At 50.3% G+C, this 15,219-nt stretch overlaps 1 protein-coding gene across 4 annotated transcripts in view; it reads right to left on the bottom strand.

Moving 5' to 3' along the window:
- Positions 1 to 15,219, bottom strand: part of PPP1R12B (protein phosphatase 1 regulatory subunit 12B) — a gene marked incomplete at its 5' end in the record, with an annotated part of 124,211 nt that overhangs the window by 46,139 nt on the left and 62,853 nt on the right. For all 4 annotated transcript variants that reach the window (XM_084275854.1, XM_084275855.1, XM_084275856.1 and 1 more), the window contains 4 exons: positions 444 to 556; positions 1,103 to 1,286; positions 1,962 to 2,135; positions 3,006 to 3,096. In XM_084275854.1, the coding sequence (XP_084131980.1) occupies positions 444 to 556; positions 1,103 to 1,286; positions 1,962 to 2,135; positions 3,006 to 3,096 (562 nt within the window). The remainder of the gene's footprint in view (positions 1 to 443; positions 557 to 1,102; positions 1,287 to 1,961; positions 2,136 to 3,005; positions 3,097 to 15,219) is intronic.

The following is a 15,219-nucleotide window of genomic DNA, read 5'->3' as shown; positions in this document are numbered from 1 at the left end:
ACTTCCAGCGGCTCGAGTCATCCTCCCTCCAAAGCAACCAGACTTCTAATCTATCTCCTCCCATGTGGGCTGTTTCAGAGATCTGCAAGGATCTCACCCATTTATGGCTCCAGAAAAGTCTTCCCAGAGCTTGCTGCTTGGGTTTTACATGAGCTGAACAGTGATGTGAGTCCTTTGAAAGTGGCAGTCTAAAATAGCTGGAGACTAATGGGAAAATCAACTGATTAAAATTAAGAATCACAGAGTCAGAGGGTTTGGAAGGGACCTGGAGAGCTCCTGGGGTCCAACCCCCTGCCAAAGCAGCTCCCCTGCTCATATTGCACAGGGCAGCATCCAGACGGGGCTGGAATATCTCCAGAGTTGGAGACTCCACAAGAAAAAAGAAGAATCAGGAGGAAATTCTCCCTGAATGAGTTTTTCTTCTCTAAGGAATTCAAACTTACATCTTTTGTTGAGAAAATGATGCCAGTGCCTCTTCGCCTCTCTTTTGGCCGCCGCCTCTCTCGGATCGATTGTTTGTTTAGAGATCTGTCGTCTGCATCCTGATCTTCACATTCTGGCCAAGCAAAGACAGACTGCTTTGGTTTCAGTGATTCACATCTCTGCTTTTCCTAAGGTACTGGGGTACTTTCCGAGCTGATCAAGGTCACCTTGGCTTGTGTTATATTACAGAGGGGTTATTAAGCCAAATGAAATGGAATCTCAAGTGCCCTACCTATAGCTGGTTACTTGCACTCCCTTTATCAGAGCCCAGCAAGGTTGCCACAACCATCAGCTCCCCCCCAGATCATCCCCATTTACTCCTGTTCTGAGGACAAACTGTACAGTAGAATCACTCCCCTCAGCTCGAAGATCTAAGCACTCCATGGATTATGATCTCATTTACTTGCAAAACAGGAAACATCCCTTTCCCCCTCTCTGTTACAAGCAAAAAGCTGGATCCTACATGAGGATTTCCATTTAAAGAAATAACACTTGTTTGATGAGATGACGGCTCCTCTCAGATAACAAGTCAACTTCTCTCTATCTGTACACCCTGGAAGCTCTCCAACTCATGGAAATCCTTGAGCTTTGACTGTTCTTCAGTCTCCTGGGTACATACCGTTTTTGTCCATCTCTGTGGCTGCGCCTCTGAAGTCTGCTGGATTCACAGAGTCAAGACCTAGGTACTTGTTTGTTCGAGTCAGGTATGAACTTGTGTAAAGGAGAGGTGCTGATGTGGAAGGAGATACAGGTGTCGTAGGCTTGTCTGGTTGCACTGGGCACCTTAATCGCCGATAGACACTCTATAAACACAGAACCATGACAAAAAGTTAGGAAAAGGAAGAGGAACTAGTGGATATGGGATTTCAGGGAGTGGGGGGGATCTTTTAGAGTGCAGTGTTTTCTTCCCTGTTGCTGGAAGTGGTCCCCTCCCCTGCCAGGTCAGCTTCATTCCATCAGACTGGAATAAAAGTACCGCACAGCTCTGGTGTGAGAGCCCCTTCCCATCGCTGGGAAGTCTGGGATCCACCTCTCTGTCCCTGCTGCCAGTAGTGGGACAAACTAATTATCAAATAGAAACAAATGATTTAGATTAAAAAACCCAGAAGCAATGGCAGGGGGAGAAAGCTGGTCTCTAGCTTTCCATTACACAGAGAACATCTGTGGGAAAATGTGAACACAAACCCTCAGCCCAGTCTGCACAGCGAGGATGGATCCAGGCCACATCTGTGTCATTAGCTTCTCACTCCACTTCCTGTGATTTACAGCTTTATTCTCTGGCAAGAGATGAGAAGTGGAGTTCCCAGCAGAGAACGAAGGAAGAGCTAACCTCGAACACATAGGTGAGGTGCTTCCCTCCAGCAAGTCTCCCCCCTTGAAATCCAGACATCCCCAAAAGATCTTGATCTCCTGATCTCAGCCATCCTAAAGGGTTTCATTAACTCTGCCACAAGGAGAACTGGGGCTGGGAGGATCACCTCCTCATCTGTGCTCCTGCTCCACCGGGACCGGGGCTCCTGCCTCTCGCTGCTGTTGTCCTCGGCAGGCTCGGTGCTCTCGGCTTTCTCCCCTTGCTGCTCCTGAGCTTGTCGCTCTGCCCGGGACCGGCTGAAGGTTCGCTCTGCCTCCTGAAGGTCTGTCAGTGTCACACCCTGGGAGGAAAGCACAATTTTACATTTATCCAATTGGATTTCAATTCTTCCAGGTCAGCAAGGTTATACCTGGCCAGGCTGATGCTCCAATCTTTGTGCTCACAGAACAAAGAGAATTCGGTTGCCTTTAACACATTTCTCAGTGTATCAGCCTAATCACAGGCTCACAGCAACCCAAAAACATGTGTGGAACCTACAAACTCAAAGGCAGGAATAACTGCAGAAAGGAGACCTTTGAAACCTCACAGGTGCATCACTGGGGGCTGTGAGTACTCTGTACTCCCTGTTGGGAGGAACCTTTGCCAGAACCTCTCCAACGTGGTGTGAGAGTAAGCAAGCCCCTTGTCCTGACGAGTAAAACAGAACAAAACAAAACCAGAGAGCTATGAAGGTGATTAAAGGCCTGGAGCATCTCCCCTATGAGGAAAGGCTGAGTGAGCTGGGGCTGTTCAGCCTTGAGAGAAGAGACTGAGAGGGGATCTGATCAATGGTTATCAATATCTGAAGGGTGGGACACAGGGGGAAATGACCAGCCTCTTCTCAGTGTCTGTGGGGACAGGACAAGGGCCGATAGCTGCAAGTTGGAGCACAGGGAGTTCCACACCAAGATGGGGAAGAACTTTTCCCCAGTGAGGGTGAGGGAGCCCTGGGACAGGCTGCCCAGGGGGTGTGGAGTCTCATCTCTGGAGAGATTCCAGCCCCGTCTGGACGCCGCCCTGTGCAATATGAGCTGGGGAGCTGCTTTGGCAGGGGGGTTGGACCCCAGGAGCTCTCCAGGTCCCTTCCAACCTCTGTGATTCTGTGAATCTGTGAAAATCCTGTCTCTATACATCCCTCCTACACACAAAGGTGAGTGTTTCTGCTCTTTACCTGTGTAGACCTGCGAGTCTGCCGGGCCTGCCTGGATCGTGCCTTCCTCAGGGATTCCGCCTCCTCATCCCGCACCGGAGTCAAATACGACCTGAGGAAAAAAAAAAGAGGGCAGAAGAGGTTAAAATAAAACCAGAAGCTCTGCCTTCCTGTCCCTGCAAGCTCCAGAGCTGAGTTGTTATTCTCTTTCATATACACAACAAATAATTGAAGCTCCATCTACCAAGACCACCATCTTCTGCCTTGGGACAACTTCTGTATGATGGACAAATACACACCTTAGGTTCTCCTGGGAGACTCTTAAGAAAACTCTTCAGTGTTGCATGTGTGCTGTTAAACAAGGTGCAGCCACTCAGTGTATCATTTCCTCCTTTCCATGTCATTGCATCATTAGACAAAAAAGCCCCACAAGTCACCTCTTGCTTAGATAAAGATCTCAAGAACAGAAATCCTGCGTTGGCACATCCCTCAGACCCTCCTTCCTGGCTTTATATTCCTGCAATCTGCTGTCTTCATCAATCCCAAACCCATCCTGCTAGGAACTGGTGGAACTGCAGGCATCTTATGGAGACAAAGCCATGAAGAAAGCTCTGGAATTAAAGAAACGACCTTCACACACCGGAGTGACCCTGGAAAACGCACACTTGAAGGACTGAGCTGGTCACCACCAGGTTTCATTAAACCTGGGAGGTTTTCAAGAGTTACTCACATCAACATATATAAAGTGAACTCTCTGTCCTGGTATTCACTGGGGATGAACTGGGCAGTGCTCTCACCAAGCCAGGGATGCATGGCAGAATGCCTGATTTCCACATTGGTGGAGTGGCTTCCAACTTAGGGAAGATTAATTGGACTCATCAGCCTGGTTAATGGGGAATTACTGCTAACACTGTCTCACTGTACAGAGGTGCCTGAAATGTTCCTTTGAAGGTCTGTCACTGTTATCAGAGTATCTGAGATCGAGGTATGTTCACAGAATATGTGCCTGGTGAGGGATGAAGGGCCACCAAGGAACAGACTCCTCTGTCCTTGGATTCTTCTCCTGGTTCTCCACAACAGACCCCTTTCCCAGAATCACAGAACGTTAGGGGTTGGAAGGGACCTCGAAACATCATCTAGTCCAACACACAACAGTTAACAGCCTGAACAGATCCAGCAAGCCCGTTAATTAGGACTTTGATTAGATTATTTACTTTCCTGCATTATGACAAATCCTCAAAGAGCCAGAAAATCTGGATCATTCCAAAACCATCCAGCACAGCAACTTTTATCACCCTCATGGGCTCAGCGCCGATTTGGCCATGCAGCCAGACGCAGACCAAGCTCCAGCACCCAGTGGAGAGGGGTCACTCAACGGGGGGTTCCTTGGGTGTTCCCAAATTATGGGAGCTTGGCACCCTGCACTTGTTCAGATTGGTGGGGGACACATATGCAAGTCCTCTCAAGTATTCAACCTGATAAACCATGCCCTGAACTTCCCTGATGTCCAACAAGTATGAGGACCGATGGCTGTGCCGGGGATGCCTGCACTGCAGCCTTTGGAGGAGATGAATGATGCTCTGGAGGTGGCTATGAGGGAGATGGTGACGTTGGGCACGGGCCGGGCCCGCTGAACCACACTGCCAGGGTGCAATCTGTCACCTTCAGAAAGAGCCTCCAGCACAGCTCATGTGAATGCAGCGCAGAGCAGCTCATTTCTTCCCCTTGATTAGCCAGCCAGACACGCTCGCGGTGATGGATACGCCAACACAGGAAGCTCCTAAAACTCAGAGGGATGATTGCCTCCAAAAACGTGCTGTTTCACCAACAAAACCAGCTGCTGTTGGGTGAGTGAAAGCTGGGTAACTCCTCATTTTGCAGAGGAGTAGTTCCTTTACTCAGCATGTATGTGCTACCCAGGTAATGGCACATTAAGGGAACAATAAGCATTCTGGGCTGCTTTTGACACTAGCAGAATAGCTGCTATTTGCACAGCATCCAGAAGCAATAAGCCACCTACTGAAGTAGGCATTTGCAAAATACACTGCAAATTAAGTTCAGAGCAGTAGTAAAAACCCAAAGCATAAGTTCCTGAAACGCATAAACCAAGTAAATCTGTAGCTGGGTAAAGCAGGCAGTTGATGGCAACAGCTCTGTAGCAGTGGAATTTACATCTCCTATTCTGCAAGGAGGACAGAGGTGTGTAGGAGCTACATCCACGTGATGGGGATAGGAGGAAAGATGAGACCTGATTCTGCCCGAGGAGGAATCCAGCTGGAAGGGCAGAGGGTCACGCTGTGCCTGTTTCAGCAACGCTCCTGGTACGTGTGAGCAACACGAGGTTGCGCTTACGGCAGCTGAGGTTCATCCGCACGCACCAGAACAGGATCCTGAGCTGCCTGCCTGCCTCGGGATGCCAGAGAGGACAAAAGAGATTTTCAAAGCAGCCTCTAAAAAGCTTGGACAACTCCTTGGAGAACAGGTCAGCATCAGCTACTGAGCCGGAGGCTGAGCGTGCTGCTGCTGTGCGTGAGGAGGGTTTGTGGCAGGGCTGCAAGAGCACAGAGCTGCTGAGGGGTTTTCCCTCCACAGCATTGCAGATCCAGCAGGAGAATGACCTCTTTGTGTGTCTCACCCCACCATCCCCCCACATTTTTCCTCTGGTGTCCCAGAATTGATCTCAAAATAGGAATATGTTAAAACAGCATCAGCAATTTGGGGTGTCTGACCCGTGCCGGTGACTCAGTGCTGGGAGAAGCACATTGTGCCAGTCAGAGCGGCTCAGTGTGAGCTGCAGACTTATCGATCGCTAACTTTTGGTTTCTTTCCATTTCCACCACTCCCCCACCTCCTGGAGCTCACCCAAAGCCGTTTCAGAAGCCTGAGAGAACTGAATTTCCTCAAGCAAGGCAGCAGAGCCGCCGCACAGTGACACAGCCGGTTTCTCCCAGGAAGCAGCTACAGCCTTTTCCTGGTGATGAAAGGCACGAGTTGCACTGTAAATATTTCAGATACAAACAGCAGCAGCACTGGCTGTACCTGCTGGCAATTCAGTCATATTTTTCTGCTACTTCAGAGGGTTTTTTTGAATTTTATTTTTTTTCCTTTGGGGGGAAGGGAGGATAAAGGGTGATCTGACAGTTTTAGGTGATGCTGCACTTTGCTTACAGGCTGGATTTTAAGAGACTTGAGTGTGCTAAATGGGATGGGAGAAAGGAGGAAAGAACACGGGGCCCCAGGTTGGAAAAGCCCTTTAAGACCATCAAGTCCAACTGTCCCTGTCCTGTGCTGACCCAGATCCCTCAGTACCTCATCTACCTGCCTGTTAAACACCCCCAGGGGTGGGGACTCAGCCCCCTCCCTGGGCAGCCTGTGCCAGGCCCTGACAACTCTGCCAGGGAAGAACTTTTCCCTCCCATCTGCTCTGACCCTGCCCTGGGGCAGCTTGAGCCCATTGCCCCTTGTCCCATCTCCTGTCCCCTGGCTGAAGAGACCATCGCCCACCTCTCTGCACCCTCCTGGCAGGGCAGGGGAGGGGTGAGAAGGTCTCCCCTCAGCCTCCTCTTCTCCAGGCTCAACACCCCCAGCTCCCTCAGCTGCTCCTCAGAGGATTTGCCCTCCAGCCCCTTCCCCAGCCTGGTTCACCATAAGGTAACCTGTACAGATATTCAGGCTCTAAAATATGTGAAATAGAATCAGAGCTTCTTTAAGTTTGGAAAACACCTCTGAGATTATCAAGTCCAACTGTCTGTCCAACATCACCATGCCAACTAACCCATGTCCTGGAGTGCCATGTCTACATGTCTTTTGAACACCTCCAGGATGGTGACTCCACCACCTCTCCCAATTCTTGACCAAATGCTGACCAAACTACCTGTTTTTAAGAGTACATCATCATTATTCCAAAATCCTGTGGTAATTTAGAAAACCTTTATCATGCACCTATGTATCTCTGTATGTCTCTCATACATCTGTATGTAAATGGGGTTTTTAAAAATATATATATATACACAAACACCTCCCCATGCTTCCCCTTTCCCCCCCAAAAAAAGACATAAAACACCCCAAACAACCCAGGAAAAGCCTGGAATCGATGATGTTCCCCTGGAAACAACTGGAAAAGTACAGCATCCTAGCAATGCATTCCCACAAGCTGGAAATCTGCCATGGGCTAAGAAACTATCTATAAGCTGGGGGAGGAAAGAGAAGCCAGCACAAGTTTTACAGGCAACAATGCTGACAGCACTTCCCAAAATATAATTCCTTAAGTCAGACAGCAAAGCATGTACCCAGCAGCACGTCAGTTGTCGACAATTACAGGGAATCAGTTAGGAAAAGAAACTTTCCTGCTCTCTCATCCAAGCAACAGGTCTCAGTTCTTCACTATGTCTGTCTCTGTGCTGACACGTTCGATGCATCAGCCCCCTGGGACTGAAAACATTCATCAGTGAAACTGCCCCAGGAACTCGGCTGACTCCAACTGGAGATGAGGATTCAACAGGCACGAGAGAAGGATCATAGAATCCCAGGGGTTGGAAGGGACCTGGAGAGCTCCTGGGGTCCAACCCCCCTGCCAAAGCAGCTCCCCAGCTCATATTGCACAGGGCGGCGTCCAGACGGGGCTGGAATCTCTCCAGAGATGGAGACTCCACACCCCCTGGGCAGCCTGTCCCAGGGCTCCCTCACCCTCACTGGGGAAAAGTTCTTCCCCAGCTTGGTGTGGAACTCCCTGTGCTCCAACTTGCAGCCACTGCCCCTTGTCCTGTCCCCACAGACACTGAAAAGGGGCTGCCCATTCCCCCTGCATCCCATACTGAAGATATTGATAAACATGAATAAGGTTATCAACACCCCCAGCTCCCTCAGCTGCTCCTCAGAGGATTTGCCCTCCAGCCCCTTCCCCAGCCTGGTTGCCCTTCTCTGGACTCACTCCAGGACCTCAAAGTCCTTCTGATGGTGAGAAGCCCAGAACTGGACCCAGCACTCGAGGTGCAGCCTCCCCAGTGTCCAGTCCAGGGGCATAATCCCCTCCCCAGACCTATGGCCACACTGGGTCTGACACAAGCCAGGATGCCATTGGACTCCTTGGCCCCGGGCACCCTGCTGGCTCATGGTCAGTCAGCATATTCAGACTCATATTTCCTCTGCCAGAGGAGAAAAACAGGACTGGTACCTGCTGAGAATTCAGTCTGGGGCTGGGAAAGACAGTGTGGGGGTTGGAAGCTTTCAAATGCTCGGTGTTACCCCTCTGCAGTAATTAATGTCACTCAGTATCACGGGCAAGGGGGAAAGGGCAAGAAACATCATAGTGATCACACACCTCAAACTGGCCACCTCACCTGGAGGTGGCTTGCTGGGCACTAGACCTTTCAAGTTCTTCCTCAAAAAGGGAAGATTATTTTTGTTTAAAAATAAACCAGCAAAAAAAGGAAACGTTTCTGCAGGAAAAAAGCACAGCCTGCTGCAAACACACCCCAAAACGAGCTGGCAAGTCCCTCTCCCTCCCAAACCTCCCTAGCAGTGCAACTGCCACGAGTGCAGCGCTTTCCAGGCTGGAATATTCTGAAATCAGCTTGTGTTCAGCGTTGGCCATCAGTGTCAATATAAACTGCTGAGCAGCCTGTCGCTGCGCCACGGGCCGACGCGCACTGCAGTGCTCAGAGGCTGCATCTTCCCATTACAAACCCCTGCTGCATGAAAGGGAGCGGGAGGAAACTCCATCTCCTGCCAGCTGATGGATGAGATGAATGCAGAGACACCAGGGTATTTCCCTCTCTTATTTCTGAGCGAGCAGCAAGTCAGACCACAGGATTTGCTGTTTTAAACCCCCTCTGGCAGACCCATCCCAGCTTTCCCAAGAGCTGAAACAAGGCAGGAAATCCCAGGGGGAAAACCTGCTGCATTCACTCAGTAAAGTGGGAAATCACCTTTTACAGCTAGAAAAAAGAATATTAATCATCAAAACTTGATGGTGACACAGAAGATTCAGGGGTTGCACTAGACAAACCGTGGGTGAAATGCTCTCTTGCCAGTGTCTCCTGGCAGCCCGGGGCCGCCACCTCGTGGAAGCGGCCACAGAAGATGCTGAGCATGGACCAGCCCCGCCGAGTTCCCGAAAACGTCGCCGACCATTAATAATGTCTATGAAAAGTCCCATTTCCTACCGAGCCAAGAGTGCCATTTCTTGGCATGGGGCAGTGGCTTTGGTTCGATTCCAAGTGTCCGCTGTTCTCCGGGACACGATTAACTCTGCTCAAAAAAACTTTGCCTAGGGAAATCCCCGGCTGCCTACCTGGCTTCTTCACCTGCAGCATCCACGGGTCGGTGCTGTGGAGCAAAGGATTTAGCAGAATAGCTGATTTTGTGCTAAATTAGGCTCCCAGCTATACTGTCACACGGTATCCCCACCAAGCTTTTGGGTATGTTCTTTGGTTTAACTGCTGCTTTCGGGCACAGGGAACATGTCGGTGTCAGTACGTGCCCAGACCCCATCCCAGCAGGCGACGTGCACAGATGGAAGAGGAGCCCTGGCCACACATCTCACCAGTAAACGGGCTGTTAGACACAAGGATGACACTGTGAAGCACGTCAGCGGTCAGGATTAGTAGGGGAAGAGGAATCGCACCCGAGATCCGCATGTAGACAGGGATGGGGAGAGGCAGTTTTACCTTGGGCTCGCTCCACGCTGTCAAGCTGCGGTTCTTTTACAGTGCTTAGCTCAACTGGTCCCTGCTTTGCTTCCTTGGCCATTCCTGGAGGATCCCACATATATTCCTGCTTTGAGTTAGCAGGCCAACCTACAGCCTGGGCTCCTCCGCCCAAAGCAAATGCCAAAATATGCCCCCCCCCCTCCTCCCAAACACTGGATAAAGCCCTGGGCAGCTGAGCATGCAGCAGCCTTCCTGACAGGAACTGGGGCTCAGCAGCAGTGACCCCATCCCACACCTCGACCTTTTTTCCAAATAAAAATGCAGCCTGATTTCTGATACAGCAGGAGCAACCTCACTTCTTCCCAACATGGACAATCCGATGGCCGGTGGAATTCCTGCCCTCCCACGTCATCTGTGCCAGCAGCCTTTAAAAAAGGGACAACTTTATCTGAAAGAGATTAGCTGCAGGAGCACAGCAGATAAATGCCTTCAGCAGCAGGTGCCAGATGATTGCTTGGTTCTTCACAGGAGAGGGATCTCTTAACTTCTCGCCCGCTGCGCAGCGTGGGTGGGAATGTGTCCCTCGCCATGCAGCAGCACCTTGCACAAGTTTTCCCCCCACCACTGCCCAGGGATCTTTCCCAGGAGGATTGAGGCCACTCAGCTTTGTGAGAGTGATAGGGATAGAGAGTCAAACAGCACTGACAAACCCCAAGGTCATAGTGAGTCAATGCTCACAGCATCTCTGACTGGTCCCCCTCACTCCTGTGCCATATCAATATCCCTTGACTGCAAATTCCCCAAGTTTAACTCATACAGAGATCAGGGTTTCTTTATTTTTGGTGCCAGATAATAAAGGTGAACAGGCACATCGGGCACCCACACTCACCCCAGAGGAGTCATGTTCTGAATTTGGACAGGACAGGAATCACGAGGTAAAAGGACTTGCCAAAAATTGTTCATCTAACAGTACTAGTGGAGGAGGATTCAGTTATTAATATGTTATTAATATCTACTACTATAATTAGCAGCTGGATCCCTCAGAATGAAGGGCTGAAGGATGAAAAATAAATTCCCCTTGGGAATGAAGCAGAGAAATGTTTGCTGGACACATTTACTTCGCATGCCAGTGGCTGTTCTTCATCTGAAAACAATCTCCAGGGGATACTTAAGGGGCAAGAAGCTGGGCTGAGCTCTGCTCCAGCCTAGAGCTCCAAGGACAAGCAGCCCACCTTTACTTCCAGTCATGACTTGTCTGAAATTCTGGTCAGAGCACATAAAAATCTAAGGAGGAGACACTTGTTTCCTGTCTCTAACTAAGAGCTCTCCTGACAAAGTGCCAACACCTTGCTGGAACCTTCCCAGAACCAGGAAGAACTGAAACAACCGCAGAGGCACCTCTGTAAAGACAGCACCTGGGGCCAGGAGAAAGAGGAAGGACACATTAAAATCCTGATTTTAACAAAACCAACCAGCTATCAGGTTCAGGAATGTCCATTTAAACAGGTCACACAAGTGACAACACAGGCTGGGATCAGCTTTGCAGGTGTAAAGTGTGTCCTACCCCGACAGCTGCCCACGAGCCCTTCGGTCTGTCCTGGGAACCAAGGTGTCCAAAGAACACAAAAGTCTTCAGCAAGACCCGGACCCTGGACCTCCCCACCTTCCTTTCAGATGTCTCATGGCACAAATCATGGTCCAGCTTGGGAAGATCTCCTGCAGAGCCCTCTCCATGCTCAGGGAGCCGAGCTGCAATGAGGGGAGCCTTATGTAGAGGAGCTGCAGCACAGGATTACTGGGAGAAGACAGGATACCCGGGAGAAGAAAGGATTCCTGAGAGAATCACAGAATCCCAGACTGGTCTGGGTTGGAAGGGACCCCAAGGATCACAGAGCTCCAACCCCTGCCACAGGCAGGGTCACCAACCTCCAGGCCTGCAGCTACACAAGGTTGCCCAGGGCCCCATCCAACCTGGCCTTGAACACCCCCAGGGATGGGGCACCCACAAATATCCCACGAGGATGGGTCACTTTGTAAATCCCTCAAACACCAGCATAAGTCACGGCACAAGGATACCTGTGATCACCTGGCACAGAGCCCTGCACTGAAACGACACGGACAAGGTGGCCGATGAACTCGGTGAAGGAGCTCTTGGTGGCACTAGAGGCCGCTGTCACCCCGGATGAAGGTGGATAATCCAGCAGTGGGCTGCAGCCAACAAGGACCCCCCCAGTCCCCATCACCTGCTTGCACCAAGTGGAAACCAAAAGGACATTTAAGTTTTGCACCAGGACAAAGAGGGTCTCCACGAGGGAAGCAGGCACAGCATCCACACGCTCCTCATTCCCTGTGGCAGAGCCAGTGCTGCTCTGAGTTCAGCTGGATAAATACCTCTGCAATGCGAGACAATTTAGATGCTGGCAGGAGATCATCAGGACGGCCAAACAGCAACGTTCAGCAGCAGCTCCAAAATTCCCATCAAATAGAAAGAAAAAGAACCTGCCTGGCCAAAATATTGACTCTGGAAGATGGCACATGTCCAGGCGCTGAGCATCAGCACACCGCAGTGCTGCAGCGGAGCTGAGGGAGGCCAACCTGCAGCTGGGTACATGTAAATACCCACAGCAGCAGCTTGGCCAAGTGTCCAGGACACACAGCCTGGAGCATCCAGGACACACTGCTGGGAGCGCCCAGGACACAGAGCACCCAGGACACATGGCCAGGAGCACCCAGGACACACTGCTGGGAGCCCTCTGCCCGTGCAGGCACACAGCTGGCACTGCAATCCTCCAGACAGAGTTCTTCTGTGCCTCCACCTTTCCTGGTTTTTCCTTCCTGCTCTGTGTAATGACATGAGACCCAATTCACACTATTTTCCAGCTACTGGAGCGTTCGCTGACCAGTTTAGCCAGCAAACAAGCAGCAGGGATGAAACGCTCAGGGGCCAGGGTAAGGCTTGTTGATCACCAAGGGATGGAAACCAGAGCACCAGGCTCGTTGTTCCTCCCCAGCCCCAGCAGCCTCTTCTACTTTAACCTTTTGGCTATAGCAGATAATCTAAGGCCACAAGTTAGGAGACATCCCTGTGATCTAATATTAGATGATAAGCTTGTTTATGTTTTTGTTGCTAAGAGAGCTGGAGCTTTGGAAACACTGAAGCAGAGCAAATGCTACTGCAACAGCTGCCAGTGGGAACTGAAATCCATACAGCGCTTCCCTGACAACTGTTTGCCATTTTCCTTCTTTATTTTGTTTTACTGGAATTGGTCTCCTTCCAAAATAAGCTTTTCCCATGTAAGTGACCGCTCCTGTTTTCTCCAGGTCCATGTTTCCCTGTTCAATCCCTGCAGGCAGCTCCCCAGACAACATATCCTGCTGTTAGAACATACATTCATAAAGAAGGTTTCCTCCACCCACAAGCACGACGCATCATTACTGTGCTTTTCCCCCCCTTCTCAGTAGTTTCAAAGCATCAATTAAAGGTGAGAGGAATTTTCTGGTGTTTCTCTTTAATTGTAACCCACAGGAGATGGTTCTTTAATAAAAATGCAGGAGACTTACACAGATCTTCTGTATTATTTATAGCAATTGATTGGGCAATAAATGCCAATGCTGTAATATTAATAGATGCTCTTTTGGACATCTCCAAGTACTGTCCCAGTCAAGTCTCCTGTCTGCAGCCAGTGCCAAAAGCTGGTGGGTTTTGTGCAGCCCACTTCTCCAGGGAAGAATCTCAAGCTTCTGCAACTTGACTCTGGGCTTGCCAAACTGGAGCTGCTGTTGTGAAAGGGTCTGAAGTGTGAACTGACAGTACAATGCTCCCTCTGTCCTCTTGTGCACCATCTCCCTTTGCACCCGGGGGGGATCTTATGGCAGCTCCTCTCAATTCATTTGCAAATGACACCAAACCAACTGACCCCTAGCAAAATGACAAGGGGCTCACAGAAGCAGTCCCAGCATCACACAGGAGGGCTCCTACCAACAAATGGGCTCTGCAGCAGCTATTTCAAATCACGTCCCTGCATAGAGACTTTACAAACGGGGCTCATCTGAACGGCACAGCCCTGTCTGAGCAAAATCCCCCTGTGCCAGGTCTGGGAAAAAAAGGACAAAAAGCCCAAACAACACTAAAAGTCTGAGTAATTTCCAAGGAGCACAGAGCACCTTCTTTCTTGGATCTGCTGCCACAGAAGCAAGGAGAAGCCCACAGCCCAGTGAGAGGCTGTGCAGTCACTGCACTGCCCAGCTCCACCTTCGCAAACTGATAATTCCCATTCTTGCTTTTCACATCCTCTGGCTTCAGGCCACTTAAAACATGACAGAGTAGGATCCCCACCCAGGACAGTCTGTATTTTAACAAGTTATTACTTCAGTTTGGAAGAATCTAATCACTGAAAACACTCCATGAGCTGGTTACTAGTCAGAAAGATAGCAGTTCATGGCTGTGTTTTACTTATCGCCCTTTACTTTCATTGATGCCATGAGGAGAGCCAGATTTTGCAGAGGTTAACTTGTTTGTAGGAATAAATATGGCTCATTTGATATTCTTAAATGCACCCTGTAAATTCCCTTTGAAAAGAGCACTGGCTACCCCAGGTTTGTATTTCCTGTCTTAAAATAACACCATATGAGAAGAAGAGTCCCCACCAGTGAGATTCTGAGTGACTCACAGTGCTGCTACTGCTGGAATAGCCTTGCCTGCACTTCCATCTCTGAGCTAAGCCTTCCTTTCTAGTCCATCAAAAAGACTGTGTGCTGCTGGAGCGCAGCCATCTGCTCCTGTACCGCACACCTACAGCCTCAGGGATGGCTCTTTGCCCCCACTAACTGCAGAGGGAGTCTCAGGGACTTGGCAGCACACCTGGGCATAGGTAAGCTCAGCTGAGCAGGGTCAGAGGGATGGGTTTTATCTGCATGTGTCTCAGTCTGATGCTGTTTTTAGGATGGGACTCATGTTACTGAACCTACTGCAAGCAGCTCCGGGGCTGCCTGAGCACATGAGGCTGTGGGGATGGAGCTCGGTAGCTGATGGCAACTGACAGAAGAGGCTGAGACACTGAAAAGACAAGTAGAAAACGACGAAACTAAACTTAACCTACAAGCCAGTGACGACCCAGTTCACAACCTAAAGATGGAGCAGGGGCAGCAGCCCTGTAACTCCACACAGCACCTAAGAAACAGTTCTCACACCCCCACCATCACCACCAGGTGCGAGCTGAGCACGGAGGAGGACCGACAGGCACCGGCACTCTGCTCACTAACCTTCTGCGCTCCCTGGCTTTCTCAGCTGAGAGGTCCTTTCCTGTGGTTGAGGCGGCCCCGGCATTCGCAGGACCCTTAGCAGAGCCGAGTACAGCACGATTTGTGATTACACCTAGGGGGGTGCTAGTAGAGATGCCCTCTGTATTTTTCTCTACAGCAGAATCAGTTTGTTGCCTGAAAGGGGCTCTGAAATAGAGAAGACATAATGGAAAGCAAAGCAAGTGAACTCAACGGCCGACCGAGAGCAGCCACCTCGAGGGAGCAGCCACGGTTGGCTCTCCTCGGTCTCAACTCGTGTTCTTGTGGAGAACAGCACATTCAAA

The sequence above is a fragment of the Gallinula chloropus genome (genome assembly GCF_964237585.1).
Source record: "Gallinula chloropus genome assembly, chromosome: 27".
Classification (NCBI taxonomy): domain Eukaryota; kingdom Metazoa; phylum Chordata; class Aves; order Gruiformes; family Rallidae; genus Gallinula; species Gallinula chloropus.
This window is presented reverse-complemented; position numbering and strand designations above follow the sequence as displayed.